Here is a 23,793-nt window from a genome sequence, read left to right on the forward strand (position 1 = left end):
TGATACTCTATTGCTTGTGTGTATAGCCCAGTAGATGGGAGGATTGCCTTACTGAGTGTTTATAAAATACTCATGCATTTCAATATGTGTTTGTGGTGCAGGCAAAGGCAAAGTGTGATCGTGGAATCCAGGCAATGAAGAGAAGGATGTTCTAGGACTTGGTTTGATGTTGTCTGGCATCGCTAGGTTGCTAGAGTTGGGTCATTAGAACATTGTTAGGTTGCTGGTTATTTGATTCTTGATGTTTGGATTGATACAATTAAGAATGATGCTGGTCAAGACGTCTTCAATCGGTTTTATGTTTGTTTCGATGCCCTTAGAAGAACTTGGAAACAGACTTGCCGGCCAATAATAGGAGTTGATGGCGCCTTCTTAAAGGCAAAGATCAAGGGACAGTTGCTTGCTGCATTAGGCAGAGATGCAGACAATGGCATCTATCCAATAGCCTGGTGTGTTGTTCAAGTTGAGAACAAAGACAATTGGTTATGGTTTGTGAAGAGATTGAAGACTGACCTGGATCTAAACGAGGGAGATGGTTACATTTTAGTGTCTGATCGACAAAAGGTATGTATCTAACTAATTTATTATATTGGTTAATAAATGTGAATGCTCTCGTTTTTAATATGTTTGGTTTTTGGTTCTCAATTAGGGGTTGATAAAAGCTGTGGAGTTGGAGTTACCACAAATAGAGCATAGAATGTGTGTTAGACACATCTATGGGAACTTGAAGAAGACTCATCCTTCCAAGAAGCAAATCAAGCCACTCCTCTGGCATATGGCTTGGAGCTATAATGCAAAACAGTTCGGTGAGAGACTGGAACAGATACACGCTTATGACACTGGTGTGTATGATGATGTTATGAAGTCGAAACCAAAGAGCTGGTGTCGTGCCTTCTATAAGTTGGGGGGTTATTGCGAAGATGTTGACAACAACTTCACAGAATCTTTCAACAAGACCATCGACAAAGCAAGGGAGAAACCGTTTGTGGCAATGTTGGAGACAGTTAGAAGACTGTCTATGGTTCGGATTGCCAAGCGTTCAGCTCTCTCTCATTCTCACAAAGGTAATTAACTTTATTCAAAATTTAATGCAATTTTCTACGATTGTCTATGATTTTATTCAAAGACTGTCTATGATTTCTACATATTTAATGCAATGTTCTTGGTTTTTGATGTTTCAGGTTTATGTACTCCATATGTGGCAAGGTTTCTTGCTAAAGAGCATGACAAAGCTTCGGAATGCCAGGTGCATCCTTCTACTAATGGGTGCTTTGAAGTCACACTGGATGGAGACAAACACAGAGTTAGTTTACAAAATATGACTTGTACCTGCAAAAAATATCAAATATGTGGTATTCCATGTGAGCATGCCTATGGAGTGATTCTGAAGAGGACGTTAAGTGCTGATGACTATGTCTGCCAGTGGTTTCGAACTGCTATGTGGAGGCTTAACTACACAAATGGCATTACTCCACAAAGGGGTGCTCGTCATTGGCCTTCGACTTTAGGTGAGAATGTTCATGTTCCACCTGAGCCACCACAACCTGGGAGAAAGAAGATAACCAAGGCAGACAAGAAGAGGAAGCCAGGTGTAAATGAGTCTCCTGTCAAGAAGAAACCAAAACATAAAAAAAGGATAATGCACTGTGGAATTTGTGGTTCTGATCAGCATAACCGTAGGTACCACCAGAAGAAGAATCAAACACAGGTTGTTAATCGGTTTTTTCTCATTTTATTTCTCAAGATGAGTCTCTTGTTCTCATTTTTTGAAATTTGCGGTTTTTCAGGCTTCTCAGGGTGGTGGAGGAGAAGTTGTTCAAGGTGGTGGACTTTCTCAAGATGGTGGTGGACTTTCTCAATCTGGTGGAGGAGAAGTTGTTCAGGGTGGTGGAGGACTATCTCAAGGTGGTGGAGGACTTTCACAAGCCTGAATATTGAAGATTATGGTAGTAGGGGTCTGTTTTTTGGTTTAAGAGACTAGTTGGATCTGTATTTTGGTCGAATAGACTAGTAGGGTTATGTTTTTGGTCTGTGATCATGTTGAGAACATGATTTCAAAACGTTATCATTCTGCTTGTTTTCAGAACATGTGTTCATCATGTTCTGCCTTTTATGAAATGTGGAATGTCTTATCTTATTAAATGCAATAGCAACACCAACAGGAGTTCACACTCAACACCAAAACAAACAAGAGCATAAAGCAGAGCATACAACCGAACAACAATAGATTACAACCGAACAATAGTTTACAATAGCTCATCATACAAGCTTAAACAGAGCAAACAAGATCATAAAACCGAAAACACATACAATTATACTCTTATTCATCCTACATTGCAATTCAGCTTTTGCTTCCAACAAAACTTCTTCAACCCTCTCACAAAGCTCTTTTTCGAACTCCATTTGCATCTTCTCAAATTTCAGCTTCTGTTCTTGCAATGTCTCTATTGTACGCTCTTTCATCTCTTCTTTTACTCTCTCAAATTGAACACCCAATGTTGCTACCTCGTCCAACAATGCCTCATCGACCCACTTAAAGATGTGGTTATCGTTCACAAGCTAACATTATATCATAGAATACAATGAAAATTGATGAGAAGGATTAGGCTCGGATTTGGATTAGGTCGATGTCTACATCAAACAAAGCATAACATAGTACCTTCTTTGCTGCTGCTTCTCGACATCGAAAGTATCTCCGAGAAGGATTAGGCTCGGATTTGGAATTCTTTGCCACGATGTGTTCCCCACACCAGCATCTCTTAGGCACGCCAACGACGAATCCTCTTTGTCGAACATTTGATGAACCACTCGAACCTCCAGAAACGGTACTCATGGTTGCAAAGATCGATTTAAGAATTTTATGCTTTTAGGGTTTGAGGATTTGGGGATTTTAATGGAGTTATAGATGTGTTATAGATGTATCGTCTCGGGTCGGATTATTAACATCAGTCAGGTTTTATTTTTGGTTTTCTATTTGGTATGAACGGTATCGTATCGGTTCACTCTTTAAACCGATAACATCCCGATATATGGGTATATAGATTGAGAAGAATTTCATGAGAGCCATCTGGGACGGGGGTAAAGATCGGGCTCCATCTGGTACGATATCATAGTTCTCATGGGGAACCAGGACGTTTTCCCATATTGTTTATGTTGGAGTTATGGTTATATTTTATTATTGGATTATCTAATATAATAAAGTAGGGTTACACCCTTTAAGAATACTCTATCTATCTGCCACGTGTCCCATCTAAATTCTCAGTTTTTTTATTCCCGAACTCATCCTGTTTCTAATGGGCTTTTTTCCGACGCTATCTTCCTTTTGTTTCTGGGCTGAACATGTACGGGCCACAACAAATTTATCGCATTCCCAAACCGAAACCGACGGGATCTCCGACTTCAATGTTCCCCTTCCTCGTCTTTTTCTCTTCTCCACTCCTCCCCCCTTATATGTTCAACTCTGGCAGTTCCCGAATTAGCCGTCTCAAAGTGAAGCTCGTTGGATAGAGATCCGTCTTCTCCTCTTCCTTGCCTATTGTCATTTCCTGCCCTTGAAGCAAGGTAACTCTTCTTCCCTTCTTGACTAAGGTGTTTTCATTTAATCGATTTGTTTGATGAATCTAATTGGATGTGACTTGAATTTTTAGGTTTCGATTGCTATAAATTGCAATTATATATACTCTTAAAACAGAGGAATCACAACAAAAAAAATGAATCATCGCCGAAAAAGAATCCTATAACTAACTCCACCGTTGTCTTTGTCATCGTTTCCTCCGTATGTTTTTCTTCCGGCTGCGTCTCTGGCTTGGGGGTAAACTGAGGAACAATGGCGACTCATCAGTTACCACCAAAAACGGTAGTGGAGATGCTTAGAGACAACAACATACAGAAGGTGAAGCTGTTCGATGCTGACACGAACACGATGGGAGCTCTCGCTGGCTCCGGCGTCGAAGTTATGGTGGCGATCCCTAATGATCTTCTCAAAGCCATGGGAAACTTTCAAAGAGCTAAAGATTGGGTCCATCGAAACTCTCTCGATTCAACTTTAACAACGGCGTTAAGATCAAGTAAGATTAAAAATTATTTGCTCTTTTGTGATTACTCGAATTATTATAGTAAGAAATATTAATATGTTAACATTCAGACTCTTATTCAAATCCAATTGGATGTGACTTGAATTTTTAGGTTTTGATTGCTATAAATTGCAATTGTATATACGCTTTGATCCACATTGAGAACGAGATGTGGAATTCAGAGAACCTTCTAATGTCCAGAGACAATGGTGCCCTTTTTCCCCTTTCTCTGTGTTGCATTGCATTGTGGATTTATTTACTGGCTTGGTTATGATAGTGGCTTTGTTATTTAGTAACAAAGAAAGATAATATATTTTCCGTGAAACTTGAGATGCTTACTTCTTCCACAGCTTTGGCCAAATGTTATAACGAGAACAGTTTTTAAAGAAAGGCTAAATGAAGGCTGAAGAGAGGAAAGATACCGAGAGGGCCCAGCTTAAAACCACCGATAATGATCATCTGGTATGAACTTCTTCTCTTCACTCTTTGTTTTAATGGAGACTCTATTTGTTTGTTTATATAGCTTTGACGGACAGCATAGGTGGGAGAGAAAAGACAACATGTTTGCTTTACACAACACCCAAAACCAACAGACAACATGCATCACAAGAAAAAATGTATCCTTTCAAACAATAATGTATTTATACTCAAAATAAGTAGACAACATAATTATATTCATTAATAATGAAACACAGACCCCAACCAAATAATCAACTAAACCGGGGACCTAAGCAACAGGATAGGAAACGATGTCAAACAGTGCAAGACAAAGGTAAATGAAGATCAACAAAGGCAGGGAATAAAAAACTCCACAAAAGTATCCTTAACATGGGGCACAGCCAAAGTATCCTTATACTCAATTTATTTTCATATTCACACATCACTTTCACATTTATTTCCGTTTCCATATTGACACTTCACTTTATATAATCTATACATATACCAGTGTATTGTTTTCCTTGTGGGGGTACACTCCAACTAGATATGCCACTAGATGGAGGATACATTACTACATAATCGTTTGCCATTACTTGAGCTCCAAATTGAGAAAGAGATGAGAATGCAGAGAAATCCAGCCTCAACTAAACTGTCTTCCCAAGGTTTATTATATGATTTCTCCAACTATAAATTCATTACGCAATAGATGTAACTCTATTTTGTACGCAAGTCATTAATGTGTAAACCACAACGAAGGTATTTTCCGGCATATTATAGTGGATTTTGAGAGGTCAATCTCTCTTCAGACGTAGCGGTAGACACGGTGAACTGGGTTAACAAAGTTATTTGTTTTTCAAAAGTACTAACTAATCATAAATTGGAAATAAGGAAAAGAAAGGGCCAAAATAGCCATATGACTTAAAGTACACCAAAATATAGTCCTAACATATATTGCATAAGTATTTGAAACAAACAATTAAAGCAATCCAATAAAGGTGAAATTAAAAAAAAAAAAATCAAACACTTTCAGAAAATTTCCCAAAAAAAAACAATCTCTAATATTACATATTTAAAATACTATGTGTAAATATTTAAATTTTTAAGATTAAATAAATCAAATACAATTAGAGAATTTGTTAGAGATGCCTTTTTGAGATATCATTTTTCAAAAATATCTTTTTTTTTTAACATTTTCATTGTTGCCCTCTTTTACATAAATACAATATGTTAAATTAATTTTTAGAATATTTTTTAAGGTTTGGATTCTCATTTTTACATTTAGGATGTAGTTTTTAGAGGTTAGGGTTTAATATTTAGGGTTTAGGATTTAGGGTTTAGAATTTGGTCATTTTATATATTAAAAAGGTATATTTTTGAAAATAGACACCAAAAAAAAGTATTTTTAAAAAGTGACATAGAAAAAAGAATATTTTTGAAAATCCCCCATACAATTAATACAAAATATAAAATAAATAACTATAATATTATATATGTAATACTACTAATATTAATTTAATCCACGCAACGCGTGGGATTTTTCCTAGTTATTGGATATTGGATGGTTATTTTCCGCTGTTGAATATGTTGTGGTTAGGTGGCTAGTGGATATGGGACCACTAGTTGTAGTTTATTTTACTATATTATATTTATTATTTATTTATTAAAAAAAAAAGGTCGGTCGTTTCAGATTGAAAGACCAATATATTGTTTACTTGATTAGTTTGAAATACATCTTACAAAAAAGTACTCCACATATCCTAGGTATTTACTCATTTTCTTAGGATGAATGTTTGTTTTTATTTGTTGCATTTTCTGATTTGCATATAAGGTATATTCCAAGTATGGTTTTTTTTTAACAGTGATTTGTGATCATTACCTATATAAGGAGGAGCTGTTAAAATTTTTGCCTATACATGTTGCTGTATTCGGAAATTTAATATTGATAATAATAGTTCATAAGTTTTATGAGCTGTGATTAGAAAACTAACACTAATAATGGTAATTGTAATACAAATTGATTTTAGTCTATAATTTCATTACAATAATAAAATAAAAATAACTAGAAACAAATAATAACAAAAACCTAAAAACAAAGTATTACCAATGAAAATTGTCAATATTAATAATGATTTTTAATTACAAACACCATACAAAAATATCCTCAAAATAATTAAAATAAAACAACAGAAAAACAATGTCGCAGCGTAGCGTGGACACGATCCTAGTAGTAACTAAAACCAAAAAAAAAACTAGACATTCATACATATTTCTCATACCAAAACTTTAAAATCAGTTAAACAAAGTTGAAGTAATATGCTTGTAAAAATTATTTTGTTTGGCTAGAAAATATAACATAATCTATTTATTTATATGAAGGAGAGTATTTACAATCCTTATTATTTTAGGATTAATAATTGATTAAATAAATTCTTTCATTAAGATATCATATTAAAATAATTAATAATATGTGATATTTTTTTAATACATAATTTTCTTATAATTATCATTTTGTGATTAGATAATAAAATAGTTTTTTCAAAAACAACAATTAAAAACAATTCTAAAAACTAGTACTATAGTAGGCCATAATTAGTTAGAAAACAATAAACAATGTCATGTTTTATAATAAAGTGACTTTTCCTTAAATAATAAGGATAAATAGTAATTGTATGGATGTATATATAATCTATAAATACCAATCCAACCAATTCCATCAAACAATTCTTCACTTGTAAACCGACGGGAAAAAACTGATATTTTCCTTCTAGCGCCCAAAAAAAAAAACCCTAATTACACTTGGAAAAGATGGCAGAAACTACCGATACAATCTATACCACCGTCCTAACGCCGCAGCCTGAATCAGAAAGCTCTAAAAAACGCAGTTCTGACGCAACATCCTCAAAAGTCGAAGCAGAACCAGAGAAGAAACATGGAGGAACCACCATGCTCTCCGTTTGGCCACCGACTCAGTTAAGCCGCGATTACCTCTTGAATATGCTTATCAATATATTATCCACAGACTCGTACCTCTCCAAGAGATACGGAACGCTTAACCCTGAGGAAGCGTCCGCCGTTGCGAAATCTATCGAGGAAGATGCTTACGTCGCCGGATCAAAGCTCGTGTCGAGTGATGGGATTAAAAATCTTGAGGCCTATACCGAAGAGATTAGCTATCGTATCAATAAATGTGCGAAGGACCGATGGAAGAAGAAGATGAATGCAAGATGCAGTTCCGTTTCTGAACTTGAGGAGGCTTAATATTTTCGTTTTACTCTCCTTTTGCTTTTGCTAGATTCTTCTTTTAAATATGACTTGTGGATTTTGAAGGTGTTCATTCTTTCTAATATGACTCATTGCTTGGTTTGGCATCGGCTTATGCCTCTATGGATGTTACAACGATATGTATCAGCTTATGTCTCTATGGCATCAGCTTATATCTTCTAGTCTAGTTTGATTTCTTTCAACAGACATTTGCATCCACCACTAGTAGTAACTCTATTTGCAGCCTACCCATTAGGTTATGTAGCGTTTTGGAATTGAGTTTGGAATCCTTGTAAACTTACCCTTAAGATTAATTAGCTGAATTTTTCAGGGCTGACAATTTGTGAGTTTGGTGTATGCATGCAGCTTTCGTTTGGCTTATAGGTTATGTAGCGTTTTCTCGATTGGATTTTGAGTCCCTAGCTTTAAAAATTACTAGTATGATTTTATTTTTTTCTCGATTTCTAGTGGGTGACATGAACTTACTGTGAGTTAGGAGTACGTAAAATATCATTGTCGTATTTCCTTTTTAAAATCTTGAATTAACTACTTTGGTTTACCTTATTTCATCAAAACATGGAAACATCATTGCCTACGTTGGCATAATCTTCCTGCACAGGTTATTGCGCATGTGGTTATAATTGAATGTTTTATAATTTCCTTTCTATTGGATTAGATAATGGCTAATTTGACTATGAAATCGAAGTTATGAAATGTGTTTTATAATAAGTTATAATTCTTAGTTCTTGTGTTGTTGTACATAGATTTGGAGGATTATTCCACTTGTTTTGTTCTCCTGAGTTCTTTCTTTTTCTGCCTTTTTGCACCTCGCGTACGTGGATAGTAATTGTACAAAGGAATTTTAAGAAACCGTCTTTTCAAAAACACATAAGTAAGTAAAGGCTGTTGTTATTTTGTTAACTCATGATCTCTGGTTATTTCGGCGACTCGGCGTAGGTAACTGGTTTTAGGCTGTTGAAGTGTATGACTAAATGATGAGTGAAACCAGACGTGATTACTTTCACAAGTTTACATGCATGCTGTTCGAATTTGGCTGCATTATCGATTTCGTTAGTGAGAGCATGCTCGACACAGAGGAGTTTTTTCTTGAAAATATATTCTAAATGCAGTGTATAAAGATCTCGTGGTTTGGTATACTGTTGACAATTCTGGAAGCTTCTTTATACATTGCTTTATATATTGACACTCTTGGCCAAGCAGGTCGGTAGAAGCTTATCAAATTCTTCAACAAAAAACCAGAGACAAGAGACAGTTCAGAGCTTCCCAGTACTATCTTCTCTGCTTGTTGCTTGCACCATGATCATTCATTGGGAGATTGAATCGCAAGATTGATTTTGGAGAAATATCCAGAGGATGCATCAACCAACATTGCTGGTGGTCTAAATACAACAAGACTCACTTAATTATTTGATTTGATCGAGATGTTGTTACCATAACCGGGTTCGATAAGCTATGTCTGATCTCCTGGTTTTTGTTGAATAAAACCGGTTATGACAAAACCGGTGAAGTACTAAGAGCAAACCCATTGCACAACTCCTTGGGATGTCTTTGATTTGTTTAACCATATAATCAAAAAAAAGTTTTAATCGTAATTTTTGTGAGACAGTTCTCTGCGGCGATCATTTTAGATCCACAGAGACCCGATACATGGCAGCTTTTTATTGGCTTTCCTTCGTTTTCTTCTCTCTCTCTCGACAAAACCAAAACGAGAGAAACACAAAATCAAAACTCCTCTCTCCTTCCACACCGATCCTCTGTCCAACTTCATCTCACCTTCAACCAAGACAAGATCCAAGTCTTCAGCCACAACAAGATCCAACTTCATCGAGATCGTTGATGAATACAGTCGAGAAAGAGATCTCGCCTCGTCGTCTTCTTCTTCAATTCGATCCAAGTATTCGGCCTATTCGCAATTGCTTATTCTTGCTTATTCTTGATCTCATTGATTCGTTAATTAGAAAAGGTATTCGCAATTGCTTATTCTTGATCTCATTGATTCCTTAATTTTTTTTTATGGTTCTTTAGCCGAATATGTTTCAATTTTAGGGTTTAGTTCTGTATCTATCTCTCGTGTTTCTTCCTTGTTTGTTTGTGTTTGGGATTCTTGATTGGGTTGTTTGATATTTCATAAATATTGTTGTATAGTTTATACTTGGTTACAATTTGTGATATGTGGTACAAGAAAGATTTTCTTATGATTGTTAAATTGTTTTCTGAGAGTGGAATTGGATTGTATCTTTGTGATTATTGTGTCATGAGGCATTAGAGGCTGCAGAAAAGAGATGGACTACAAGCGATTTCGATGTTGGGAAGCCTCTTGGTAGAGGAAAGTTTGGCCATGTTTATATAGCAAGAGAGAAGCGGGTTAGTGTGTGTCTCTTTTTACAATCAATGTTATTGTTTTTGAGTTATTCACATAAAGATTTGTCGGAGATGCTGTTGATTTGATGTCTTTCTTCTTATATGCATATTTGAAACAGAGCAATTACAGTGTGGCTTTAAAGGTTCTTTTTAAGACACAGCTTCAACAGTCACAAGTTGAGCACCAGCTTCGTTGGGAAGTTGAGATTCAGTCTCATCTTCTGCATTGAGTTGAGTATACCCGCTTCTCTCTTGCTTTATAAACATGGTTTTGAGTTGACATCACTATGGTTACTTCTACGATCAGGTGTTGTGTTGTGAGAATTTGAAGATTGTTCTTGTTGACATTATAATGTTTTTTTCTGTGATAATAACAGTTTCTCGAATACCTTTTGTTGCAGAACAGAGTTTACTTATTTTTTGAGTATGCCGCTAGAGATGAGCTTTACAAGGAGCTTAAAAAATGCAAGTAGTTCAGCGAATCTGATTGATCGCTGCTTCTCAAAGAAGGTAAGTTTAAAAAGCTTGTTTAAACTAGAATCCGATTGATTGTTGACATTGATTTCTTGTTTGATTTGTAGTATTGTAGAATGGTAGTCTTGTTTGTAGAATAAAAAGGTATTGATTTCTGATTGATTGTTGACATTGATTTTTTGTTTTAAGTCTTGTTTGTAGAATAAAAAGGTTTTGATTTATTGTATGATTATGTTTGAAGTTTTGCTTAAAGTCTTGCTTTGTTGTTGACATTATAAGCTTCTTTTGTCACACTTAGACACAAATGGGTAGGTAGTTCTATAAGTTAAACATTATTGTGAATTAGTTCTCAATGCTTGGTAGTTAAGAACTTACTAAATTCTTGGTAGTTAAGCACTTACTAAATGCTTGGTAGGTGTAACACTTAAACACAAAAAACATTTGTAAACGTAACCTTAAAGCTTTACAATAAACCCAACTACCAAACTCTTCCTTCTCCTTCATCTCTTAAATGGTCTCGGAGATTTGCTATTTATGTCGCTTCTATGGTTCTCTATCCCCCAAGTCAATTCTTCTTCTCTCCATCTTTCATAGACTTTAGGGTATGAATTAATTTTCTTTAAACTTTACAGACCTCTTGACTAGCCAAGTTGGGGTGAATAATTCAGAATCTCTTCTATCTTTTTCTCCTCCTATCCAAACAAGCTCATCACCTATGCAAATAAGCTCTTCACCTATTCTAATAAGCTCATCACCTATCCCTCAGTTTAGTACACAATCTAGTGATGTCAAAGAGGTAGATGAAAACACAAGGGAAGCTAGAATCTGATGGACTGCTTAGGAAGATATTGTCTTGATCAGTGGTTGGTTAAACACTAGCAAAGATCCACTCCTGGGCAATGGGCAAAAGGGTGGTTCCTTTTGGGAGCGAATTGCATTCTACTATGGAGCGAGTGAAGCAGTAGTGGGTAAACCAAAGAGAGGGGCCAGTCAATGTAAGCAGAGGTGGAAAAAAATAAATGAGACTGTCAACATGTTTGTAGGATGCTACAACCAAGCTTCGAGTCGGAGAACCAGTGGCCAGTCAGAAGATGATGTTCTCCAAATGGCAAACGAGTTGTACGTCAATGATCAGAAAGTGAAGTTCTCTCTAGAGCATGCTTGGAGGCTTCTACGCCATGAGCAGAAGTGGTGTTCTTCGAATGCTTTGAGAGGACCTGAAAACTCCAAAAGAACAAAGCTTGATGTGAGTGGCACATATTCCTCTAGTTCGAATACAACATCTCGTCTTGAGGAAGAAGCTAATGAACGCCCTCCAGGTGTTAAGGCATCCAGGTCTTAGTGAATGTTTAATCATGAGTCGAAAACAATGTTTGTATCGTTTTTAATCAAAGTTTGTATCGTTTCCAATCAAAGTTTGTGTTTAATCGTGAGTCGAAAACAAGACACAAGTATACAAGTCGAAAACAGGACAAGCACATGAGTAGTGAATAATCTTATACAACGTACGACACAGAACCATTATTTGTATTGTGTGGCTGTTTATTTGCAGGATAGGTTGTGCTTAATTTTTGGTTCTGTTTTATTTGCAGGTTCTGTTTAATTTTTGGTTATGTTTTATTTGCAGGTAACCCGTGAACCTTGTGAAGTCACGCCGGCACAATAGAACACGAAATGCCTGGTCTGTGATGAATGTTCTTCTCGTGAATTTCTAATCTCACGTCGGCACAAGAGAACGAAACCGTATCTGGTTTGTGGTCACGTCGGCACAAGAGAACAAAACTGTCTCTGGTCTATCGTACATGTCACGGTCTGCGTTTTCTTTCTCGTGAGAAGTTTGTGTTTTCTGTCCCGTGAACACGTTTCTTCAATAAACTTGCACTAGGTAACAACCCGCACTATGTGCAGGAAAAATCAATTTAAAGAAAAGTATTATAAGTAAAATTATTATCATAGAACCAATATCTGTTTGTGTCAAACATAATATGTAACTAAAGTTTTTAATTTATTTATTCAAAATTACGTTTTTTCGTTTAAAAAATACGTTTCACCCGTGAAATCTTTGATTTTGTAAGAGGTTTTATAGTGGAGAAAATATTGATAAAATGTTACTATTTGTTGAAATATGTCTTTTGTGGTTTAAAAATCAAATTCATATCTTCTTATTTTTTATTTTGTAATCATAACAATTTTGCATGTTTCTTATGTAATCATAACAACATATACTAAAATTATTTGGTAGTTTAATTATTTAATTTTTATTATATGTTAGTAACAATCAGGTTCTAATCTAAATTTTCTGAAGATAATCTAATTTATTGATTTAATATTTTTGATTAGGCTATTTAAATCTTTTGAGTTAGTCGGTTTGTTAATATTTTCTATAAATGACAGACCAAAAAACCATTATGAAAAAATTAATGAAATTCCAAAATCAATGTATACGTGTAAGATTACATTTCACTTGTGAAATATGTGAACGTGGTAAAGAAATCATTTATAAATTGTTACAATTTATGGTAATATATATATTTTGTGTATTTTAAAAATCAAATTTATATTTATGGTTTATCGAGTAACTATAACAATTTTGCATAATCTAATAATCAATCATTTCAAATAAATTATGATTTTTTGGGTACTATATTTATTTATAAATGATAAGGGTTATTGTCTCATTCCTTTGTAATAGCACATAGATGAATATACAATTAGAACGTATATTCCTATTCAGTTATCAATATTTTCATTTTCAATGAATAATCACACATCATGATATCCCCTAATTTGTTGTCATTTTTATATTTATTTATGAATATATATAATCTATATTTATTGGGAATTAAGTTTTCTTTAATGAATTGGAGATAATTCAGGGGTAATATTCTTATTTTTATAATCAATTATAATAACTATTGAAACTTGTTATTTAAATTATTATGGTAATAATACTAACATACAAAATAACATTTCGTTTTTATATGATTAGGTTAATAAGTTATATGTTCTTTATTTTTATTAACTTTATATTAATTGATATGTTTTTATAGCCTTTTTAGAATATTTTACTTAAACTGATTTAAGAAATAAATATAACTTTGACTTGTATATTTGTAAGTAAATTTTAGTGAAAATTTACTTTAAAATAATATGTAATCATTTAATTAGTTTTTCTATGTGATATTTAAATTTATGTGAGAAATGATAGCATATCTAACTATTGTTCAGTTAATTATTTTTTTAAAATATATAATGGCATGTTAATGTAATTAAGTAGAAAATTTAAAGTTAGTTTGCTAAAAGGTGCATCGAGCTCTCTGGTGATGATACATCAGCTTGTTCAAGAGTGTGCTTCTCTATTAATATATAGGGGATTCAGTTATCAATGTTTCGGTTATCAATATTTCCATTTTCAATGAATAATCACACTAAATGTTTAGATTAATTAGTTTATATACTTAGATATATATAAATAATCACACATCATGATATCCCCTAATTTGTTGTCATTTTTATATTTATTTATGAATATATATAATCTATATTTATTGGGAATTAAGTTTCTTTTAATGAATTGGGGATAATTCATGGGTTATTTTTATAAATTGGGGATAATACTAACATACAAAATAACATTTCGTTTTTATATGATTAGGTTAATAAGTTATATGTTCTTTATTTTGATTAACTTTATATTAATTGATATGTTTTTATAGGCTTTTTAGAATATTTTACTTAAACTGATTTTAAGAAATTAATATAACTTTGACTTGTATATTTGTAAGTAAATTTTAGTGAAATTTTACTTTAAAATAGTATGTAATTATTTAGTTAGTTTTTCTATATGATATTTAAATTTGTGTGAGAAATGATAGCATATCTAACTATTTTTCAGTTAATTATTTTTTAAAATATATATAATAGCATGTTAATGTAATTAAGTAGAAAATTTAAAGATATTTTGCTAAAAGGTGTACCGAGCTCTCTGGCGGCGACACATCAGCTTTTTCAAGAGTGTGTTTCTCTATTAATATATAGGGATTTTAAAATAGTATGTAATTATTTAATTAGTTTTCTATGTGATATTTAAATTTGTGTGAGAAATGATAGCATATTTAACTATTATTTAGTTAATTATTTTAAAAATATATATAATAGCATGTTAATGTAATTAAGTAGAAAATTTAAAGCTATTTTGCTAAAAGGTGCATCGAGCTCTCTCGCAGCGACACATCAGCTTTTTCAAGAATATGCTTCTCTATTAATATATAGGGGATTCAATTATCAATATTTCGGTTATCAATATTTCCATTTTCAATGAATAATTACACTAAATGTTGAGATTAATTAGTTTACTTAGATATATATAAATAATCACACATCATGATATCCCCTAATTTGTTGTCATTTTTATATTTATTTATGAATATATATAATCTATATTTATTGGGAATTAATTTTCTTTTAATGAATTGAAGATAATTCATGGGTAATATACTTATTTTTATAATCAATTATAATAACTATTGAAACTTGTTATTTAAATTATTATGTAATAATACTAACATACAAAATAACATTTTGTTTTTATATGATTAGGTTAATAAGTTATATGTTCTTTATTTTGATTAACTTTATATTAATTGATATGTTTTTATAGGCTTTTTAGAATATTTTACTTAAACTGATTTTAAGAAATTAATATAACTTTGACTTGTATATTTGTAAGTAAATTTTAGTGAAATTTTACTTTTAAATAATATGTAATTATTTAATTAGTTTTCTATGTGATATTTAAATTTGTGTGAGAAATGATAGCATATCTAACTATTATTCAGTTAATTATTTTTAAAAATATATATAATGGCATGTTAATGTAAATAAGTAGAAAATTTAAAGCTATTTTGCTAAAAGGTGCACCAAGCTCTCTGACGACGACACATCAACTTTTTCAAGAATGTGCTTCTCTATTAATATATAAAGGATATATAGCAAGTATGTATCGGCTACTCTTGTATCATAAACTTGTTCAATAAACTCTCATCCCAACTCTCTTTAAAAATCTCTCAAACTTGTTCAACAATCTCTTTTCCAAATTATTTCTCAAACAGCTACAATCTTCTTTTATAATCAATTAAATTTTTCTAAGAACATATCATCCCTAGATTTAGATGATGAGTTTTGATGAATTTTTTGATGAACACTTTGGCAATCTATTCCAAAATTGCCTAGATGATTATGGCAATGATCAACAACCAACTACTTCAAGGCTGCAAAGAGCTTATTTTGATAGAGGACGCGAGGAAGGGCATATTCAATTATGGAATGATTATTTCAGCAAAAATGCTACTTACTCTGCAGCTAGTTTCCGTCGTCGTTTTCGAATGAACAAGTCATTGTTCATATGTATTGTTGAGGCACTATCTAATGAATTACTATATTTCCAACAAAGAAGAGATGCTGATATGTCTATATTTTGTCTCTCCTTAGCCTATTTTTATCATGCATTTCGCTAGGATAACTCATTGGTTTGCATCATTTTCTAGTTCTTTCTATACACTTTGCACGTCTAGGTAGCTCTTGCATTATCCTTGCATACATTGTGCATTTTGGAGTATTTCAGGTATTTAGGAGACGTTGAAAGCCATTCTGGTCCGAGCCATTGTCACCATCTCCGTCTCGTCCGAGCCATTGTCACCATCTCCGTCTCGTCCGAGCCATTGTCACCATCTCCGTNGTCGCACCACTCTAGTCGTTTGAGTCACTCCACTCGAGACACCTCATTCGAGTCGTTCCACCCGAGTGGGATTTAGCTTTCGACGTCTTCATCAAAGTTGTAGAGAATTGAATCATCTTTCCAATGCCGTTTATTTCAAGCCAATATGAGGTGTGTTTCAAACGTTATCATCGTTTTAGTGGAAGCATATACATCTAGCTCGAGTCGCCACCCGTCGACTCGACCCCCCTCCACTCGAGCCAACACCATTACCCACTCGAGCCACTACTCGTTCGCACATGTCAGGAAGACGTTCCGTCTTACATGCTTCAGGAGATTCCCAAACCGACTCTTCATCTTGTCGTTTTAAGTTTTAGGGATTTACATGTTTTTACTATAAATACGTTTTGTTAAGTCTTGGCGGACATCATCTTATCTTTTATCGCATTTTGTTCTGAAGGTTTCACCTAGCCTCCAAAACCGTTCTGAGACTTTGTATCCAGATATCTTTTAATACATTGAGTTTTTGCATTTGATTTCTTCTGCAAAGTTGTTCATCTCATTTTTACCTATCAAAGAATGCTTGTTTCAATGTTTTCTGAGTTTGTATGGTTGATGATGATTTTCGGATCTGAGTAGTGTGTTAGTTCTTGAGGATGGGAGAGATTAGGTGGAGGATCTTAGGATGTAGAGTGTTTAAGGGTTGATTGCATGATTTCCTTCTGGACTAGAGTAAGAAATACTAGTTTCTCTCTGATCAATTGGGACTAGGTTCGAGACATTTCCACACCCAAAAGGTGTTTGATGAAATGTCTGACCAACTAGTGCCACAGACTTACGTTCCTAGCCTAAGAGATTAGTTGTCTAGGATGTTTGTTGACGTGAATGAACTTGTTTGTCAAGCCTGCTCGACCACGTTTCTCTAGGGAGAGCTAGGTATGGAAGTGGTTTAGTCTGAGTAGCTTTTGCCAAGAGATTGGATTAGCTAAGTTGTGATGTTCATTGTTTAGGGATACTTTGCTTGTGGTATGTTAAACACTCCTTAGACTAGGATACTCTACCGACATCAATTACCCCATCCTTAGGACTTCTTTCTTTCTGATTTTTATTACATTCCTGGAACTGTTTTGTTTGTTCATGCTTAGAATCGTTTGCGTTTTTATTCACTTTCGCTTCTTGTCATGCATTCTTGTTTCTAGTTCTGTGACTCACTTCTGTTTCGCATTTTGATCATTCTAGGACTGTTAGATAAAAACACTCTTTGAATTGGCTTAACTTGTGACATCTTGATTGCATTTTGAGTGATAGTAAACTTTCCCAACTGGATTGACACCTTAAGTATTACAACGCATAAGGTTAATTGAACCTACTAGGAGACACAAAAATCTTAGTATCAATTTGGCGCCGTTGCCATCTGGGATTCTTTTTGCTACATTTAAGATTTCAAGTTTTGCAAGATTAAGTTCTGTTACACAATCCTAGGAGACACTTGTTTTGATTCTTTTTGCTACTAGGAGACACTTGTTTTGGTTGTCTGCTTGTTTGTTTTGCATCTCAGGTACCTGTTGATTGCAACCTTGCATGCACACCAGATCAAGAGGGCATCAGAATCTCCTTCCTGTTATCGATGACATCAATCGGTTGCAACGCCCACGACAAGCTCGTCAACCCACTGATTATCTCGCACACGTCACTATGGAACAACAACATGAACCACATCAGGGACCGCGAACTATTGGTGCTGGGGATGCACCGAACACTCATACTCAACGTGCTGGAATCGTCCCTCCCGCCGTGCCGAACAACAACTTCGAGATCAAAAGTGGTATGATCACCATGATCCAAGGAAACAAGTTTCACGGGTTGCCTATGGAGGATCCACTCGACCACTTGGACGAGTTCGACCGTCTTTGTGGTCTCACCAAGATCAACGGCGTGAGTGAGGATGGTTACAAGTTGCGCCTTTTCCCTTTCTCCTTGGGAGACAAGGCTCATCAATGGGAGAAAAACCTTCCCAAGGGATCAATCACCACCTGGGATGGTTGCAAGAAAGCATTCGTGGCCAAGTTTTTCACCAACTCCAGAACAGCACGTCTCAGGAATGAGATTTCCAGCTTTACTCAGAAAAGCTCATAATCATTATGTGAAGCCTGGGAACGTTTCAAGGGTTACCACAGCCAGTGCCCACACCATGGTTTCAGCAACGAGTCATTACTGAGTACTCTCTACCTTGGTGTCCTTCCCAAAATACGCATGCTGCTTGACACTGCTTCTAATGGTAACTTCCTGAACAAGGACGTCGACGAAGGTTGGCAACTGGTGGAGAATCTTGCTCTGTCCGACGGCAACTACAACGAGGATTATGACCGCACATTTCGCGGCGACGCTGGGTCTAAAGAGAAGTACAAGAAGGACCTCAAGAATGTAAATGAGAAGCTTGACCGTATCTTGCTGAGCCAGCAGAGGAGCGTCCACTTCGTCTCTGAGGACGACCCTTTCCAAGTTCCAGATGGGGAGGGTGAGCAGAGTGAAGAGATCAGCTATGTTCAGAATCAGGGTGGCTACAACAAAGGTTACAACCCCTACAAGACGAATCCCAATTTGTCTTACCGAAGTACCAATGTTGCTAATCCACAAGATCAGGTGTACCCTCCTCAACAACAACAGCAAGGGCAACAAAAACCTTTTGTGCCTTACAATCCGGGATTCGCTCCAAAACAACAGTTCCAGCAGGGTTACCAAGCTCCCTCGGGACCACCGCCAGGATTCCGCCCTCAACCAGTTCAGCCTACACCAACCCCAGATCAAGAACTGAAGCATATGATGCAACAAATTCTTCAGGGTCAAGCTAGCGGTTCCATGGATACTGCAAAGAAGTTCGCTGACCTAAGTCAGCGGATGGAATGTTCCTACAATGATCTGAACGTCAAATTCGAAACTCTGAATTCGAAGATAAGGTACATGGAGGGCCAATCGGTTTCTACTTCTGCACCAAAGCCTGGCCAATTCCCAGGTAAAGCTGTTCAGAACCCCAAGGAGTTCGCCAATGCCATTACGCTAAGAAGTGGGAAAACATTGCCTCCCAGGTAAGGAGTTCCAGACGTCACTGAGGATAGTGCAGAATTAGATGGGGAGGATTTTGGTCATGATGACGCTCAGATGGAGAACCCCGTCGAGGCAGTCAAAGATCCAATCGAGCCAGTGAAGCAATCCGAGCCTGAAGCTGTTAAGGAGCCTGCTGTTCCTGAAGACAGACCTGCGAGGTTCATCCCTCCACCGTACAAGCCTCCTCTACCATTTCCAGTGAGCTTCAAGAAGCAGCTTATTGAGAAGTACAAAGCCTTGTTCGAAAAGCAAGTCAAGGAGATTGAGTTGAGAATGCCATTGCTAGATGCATTCGCACTTGTTCCTCACTACCAGAAATTCCTCAAGGACTTGGTGATGGAGAGATCAAAAGAAGTTCAAGGCATGGTGGTACTAAGTCTTGAGTGCAGTGCAATCATCCATAAGAAGGTTGTACCCAAGAAGTTCAAAGATCCTGGATCATTCACTCTACCCTGCTCCATTGGACCCATGTCTTTTGAGAGGTGTTTATGTGATCTTGGCGCTTCAGTGAATCTGATGCCATTCTCTGTGGCTAAGAGGTTGGGTTTCACAAGGTTTAAGGGATGCGACATCTCCCTCATCCTTGCAGATAGATCAGTGAGACTTCCACATGGTATCTTAGAGGACTTACCTGTCAGGATTAGAGAAGTGGAAGTGCCAACCGACTTTGTGGTTCTAGAGATGGACGAAGAACCAAAGGATCCTCTGATCCTAGGAAGACCGTTCATGGCGACTGCTGGAGCCATCATTGATGTCAGAAATGGCAAGATTGATCTCAATCTAGGAGACGACTTCATTATGAAGTTTGACATCAAGGATACTTTGAAGAAGCCAACAATAGGAGGACAAGTCTTCTACTTTGAGGAGATGGATAAGTTGGCTGATGAGTTGTTGGAGAAACTAGCTGAGGAGGATCATCTCAAAACTGCTCTAACCAGGGATGGAGAAGAAGGGTTCCTGCATGGGGAGACCACTTGTTACAAGAATATGCTAGACTCCCACAGAGAAACGGACGAACCAGAAGAGTTCGAGCAGTTGTCTGACGCAGAAGAGGTATGTGTAGTTGAGACAGAGAATTTAGAACGTGAAACCTCCTACTCGACCAACGTAAAGACCCGACTTGAGTCACCGCTCGAGACACCATTCGGACCACGCTCGACCATTACCGCTTCTGATGCCCATGCTGACGACTGGTCGGAACTGAAAGCTCCGAAGGTAGAACTCAAAACTCTCCCTTCCGGACTCATGTACGTTTTTCTGGGAACCAATTCTACTTATCTTGTCATAGTAAATTCTAGGTTGAGTGATGATGAAATGGGGATGCTAGTAACTGAGCTAAAAAAGTATAGAAAGACTATTGGTTATTCTTTTGATGATATCAAGGGAATTTCACCTAGTCTTTGCACCCATAGGATCAATCTTGAAAATGAATCATATGTAGTATTGAACCCCAAAGAAGATTGAACCCTAATCTGAAAGAGGTAGTTAAGAAAGAAATCCTAAAACTACTTGATGCTGGAGTTATCTATCCTATCTCTGATAGTACTTGGGTATCTCCAGTGCACTTTGTACCGAAGAAGGGAGGAATAACTGTAATCAAAAATGAAAAAAATGAGTTAATCCCAACTAGGACCATCACAGGACATAGGATGTGCATTGATTATAGGAAATTGACTGCTGTGTCTAGGAAAGATCATTTTCCTCTGCCTTTCATTGATCAAATGTTGGAAAGACTAGCTAGTCATCCTTATTATTATTTCCTTGATGGGTATAGTGGATTCTTCCAAATCACTATCCACCCAAATGATCAGGAAAAGACAACCTTTACATGTCCCTATGGCACTTTTGCCTACAGACGCATGCCATTTGGTTTGTGCAATGCTCCTGCCACCTTTCAGAGGTGCATGACTTCAATTTTCTCGGATTTAATTGAGGAGTCAGTGGAAGTGTTTATGGATGACTTCTCTGTATACTGTTCCACTTTCTCCTCCTGTTTGTTGAATCTGTGCAGGGTATTGACGCGATGTGAGGAAACGAATCTGGTGCTGAACTGGGAGAAATGCCATTTCATGGTTGAAGAAGGGATCGTTCTGGGACACAAAATTTCTGAGAAATGGATTGAGGTTGACAAAGCTAAGATTGAGGTCATGGTTCAGCTTCAACCGCCTAAGACGCTAAAGGACATCAAAAGTTTTCTGGGACATGCTGGATTTTACAGGAGATTCATCAAGGACTTCTCAAAAATCGCAAGACCTTTGACAAGGTTGCTGTGCAAGGAGGTCGAGTTCGAATTTGATGCAGCATGTTTGGAAGCTTTCAGCAAGATCAAGAAGGCCTTGGTTTAGGCACCCATAGTTCAAGCTTCGAATTGGGATCATCCGTTTGAGATTATATGTGACGCTTCAGACTTTGCAGTTGGAGTTGTTCTGGGACAGCGTATTGACAAGAAGCTTCATGTCATCTACTACGCGAGTCGCACCTTAGACGAGACTCAGGGAAGGTATGCTTCCACAAAGAAGGAACTCCTAGCAGTTGTGTTTGCATTCGAAAAATTCAGGAGTTATCTTGTGGGTTCGAAGGTCATTGTGTACACCGATCACGCCGCTCTGAGACAGATCTACTCGAAGAAGGATACCAAACCGAGACTGTTGAGATGGATCCTGCTTCTTCAGGAGTTTGACATGGAGATAGTTGACAAAAAGGCATAGAAAACGGAGTTGCAGATCATTTGTCTAGAATGAGAATTGATGATGTTGTCCCCATAGATGATTCAATGCCTGAGGAACAACTTCTGGTAGCCCAGGTTTGTGAGCGGATGCATGACACAGGGGTTGAGAACCTCAAAATCAGATGCATGGCAATCACTTCTGAGACTGCACCCTGGTATGCAGATGTTGTGAATTACAAGGTATGTGGAGAAGTTCCTGATGACATGGATCCATACAGGAAGAAGAAGCTTTTCAGAGAGGTCAACCACTACTTCTGGGATGAACCCTATCTGTACAAGAGAGGTTCTGACGGTCTGTTCAGAAGATGCATAGCAGAAGGGGAAGTGCAGGGAGTGCTTGAGCACTGTCACGGTTCCACCTATGGAGGTCACTTCGCCACATTCAAGACAGCTCAAAAAGTTCTTCAAGCAGGTCTCTGGTGGCCAACCTTGTTCAAAGACGCTCACAACTTCATCACCAAGTGTGACGCTTGTCAGAGGATGGGCAACATCACAAGGAGAAACGAGATGCCCCAAAATCCGATCCTGGAAGTGGAGATATTTGACGTCTGGGGGATAGACTTCATGGGACCATTCAACCCCCCATATAATGGGAATGTCTATATTTTGGTGGCAATTGATTACGTTTCTAAGTGGGTCGAAGCCATAGCCAGCCCCACCAATGATCACAAGGTTGTTCTGAAACTGTTCAAAAGTATAATCTTTCCAAGGTACGGGATACCTAGAGCGGTGATCAGTGATGGTGGAACTCACTTCGTCAACAAAGTTTTTGAGAGCATGCTGAGAAAGTATGGGGTCAAGCACAAAGTGTCTACTACGTATCACCCTCAGACCAGCGGTCAGGTTGAAGTTTCGAACAAGCAGATCAAGGGTATCTTGTCAAGAATTGTTGGAGTTTCGAAGAAAGATTGGTCTGTCAAGTTGGACGAGACTCTCTGGGCATACATAACAGCGTTCAAGACGCCAATAGGACGAACACCTTTTCAGTTGATCTATGGTAAAGCATGTCATCTCCCTGTAGAGGTTGAGTATAAGGCACTTTGGGCTATCAAGTTGCTGAACTTGGATATTGACGCAGCTCAGGCTAAGAGGACTCTTGATCTACATGAGTTGGAAGAAATCAGACTTGACGCCTATGAGAGCTCAAAGATCTACAAAGAAAGGACCAAGAATTTTCATGACAAGAAAATTGTTGTCAAGGAGCTCAAGACTGGGGATCAGGTTTTGCTTTTCAACTCCAAACTTAAGTTATTTCCTGGAAAGCTTAAGTCTAGGTGGTCTGGACCTTTTGACGTCAAGGAAGTTCTGCCATTCGGAGCCATCACTCTCCTGAACAAAGATGGTAGTGAATTCAATGTGAACGGTCAGAGAGTCAAGAAATATTTAGCTGACCAAGTCCGACCAGAGGGGTTTTCTGTGCTCCTCTATGAACCCCCAAAAGCCTAAAAGGCTGAAAAGTCAAGCTCGTGACTTTAAACAAGCTCACTTGGGAGGAAGTCTCAAAGGTATCACTGTAAATATTTTTTTAGGTCCCTTGTGTTTTTAATTTTTGTTTTTGATTTTCTTGTGTTCAGGAATCTACAGAAGGGAGTACAAGCAAAAAAAAAAAAAAAAAA

General features: G+C 36.6%; 3 protein-coding genes and 1 long non-coding RNA gene across 6 annotated transcripts in view; 3 read left to right on the forward strand and 1 right to left on the reverse strand.

The window, feature by feature from the left end:
• LOC104772659 overlaps positions 1 to 1,644 on the forward strand; it is a 13,985-nt gene extending 12,341 nt beyond the window's left edge. Inside the window, exons 2-3 of the mRNA XM_019241910.1 lie at positions 220 to 564; positions 650 to 1,644. Of these exons, the coding sequence (XP_019097455.1) occupies positions 220 to 564; positions 650 to 1,072 (768 nt within the window). The 3' untranslated portion in view covers positions 1,073 to 1,644. The remainder of the gene's footprint in view (positions 1 to 219; positions 565 to 649) is intronic.
• LOC104771248 (uncharacterized protein At4g04775-like) lies at positions 1,850 to 3,134 on the reverse strand. Its single transcript, XM_010495745.2, has 2 exons — positions 2,660 to 3,134; positions 1,850 to 2,559 (listed from the first exon to the last, which is right to left on the reverse strand). Exons 1-2 carry the CDS (start codon positions 2,831 to 2,833, stop codon positions 2,260 to 2,262), a joined length of 474 nt encoding a protein of 157 aa, XP_010494047.1. The 5' UTR covers positions 2,834 to 3,134; the 3' UTR covers positions 1,850 to 2,259.
• On the forward strand, positions 3,384 to 5,318 carry LOC104771249. Of its 3 annotated transcripts, none has more exons than XR_764761.2 (5): positions 3,384 to 3,561; positions 3,648 to 4,067; positions 4,186 to 4,282; positions 4,424 to 4,535; positions 4,610 to 5,318. It is a non-coding gene; the product is annotated as an uncharacterized LOC104771249 (long non-coding RNA). The 3 variants fall into 3 exon arrangements; XR_002036904.1 differs by having other exon boundaries at positions 4,615 to 5,318; XR_764760.2 differs by having other exon boundaries at positions 4,424 to 5,318.
• LOC104772660 (WPP domain-containing protein 3-like) lies at positions 7,317 to 7,769 on the forward strand. Its single transcript, XM_010497248.1, has one exon. It carries the CDS (start codon positions 7,317 to 7,319, stop codon positions 7,767 to 7,769), a length of 453 nt encoding a protein of 150 aa, XP_010495550.1.

The sequence above is a fragment of the Camelina sativa genome, chromosome 20, assembly GCF_000633955.1.
Source record: "Camelina sativa cultivar DH55 chromosome 20, Cs, whole genome shotgun sequence".
Taxonomy (NCBI): Eukaryota; Viridiplantae; Streptophyta; class Magnoliopsida; order Brassicales; family Brassicaceae; genus Camelina; species Camelina sativa.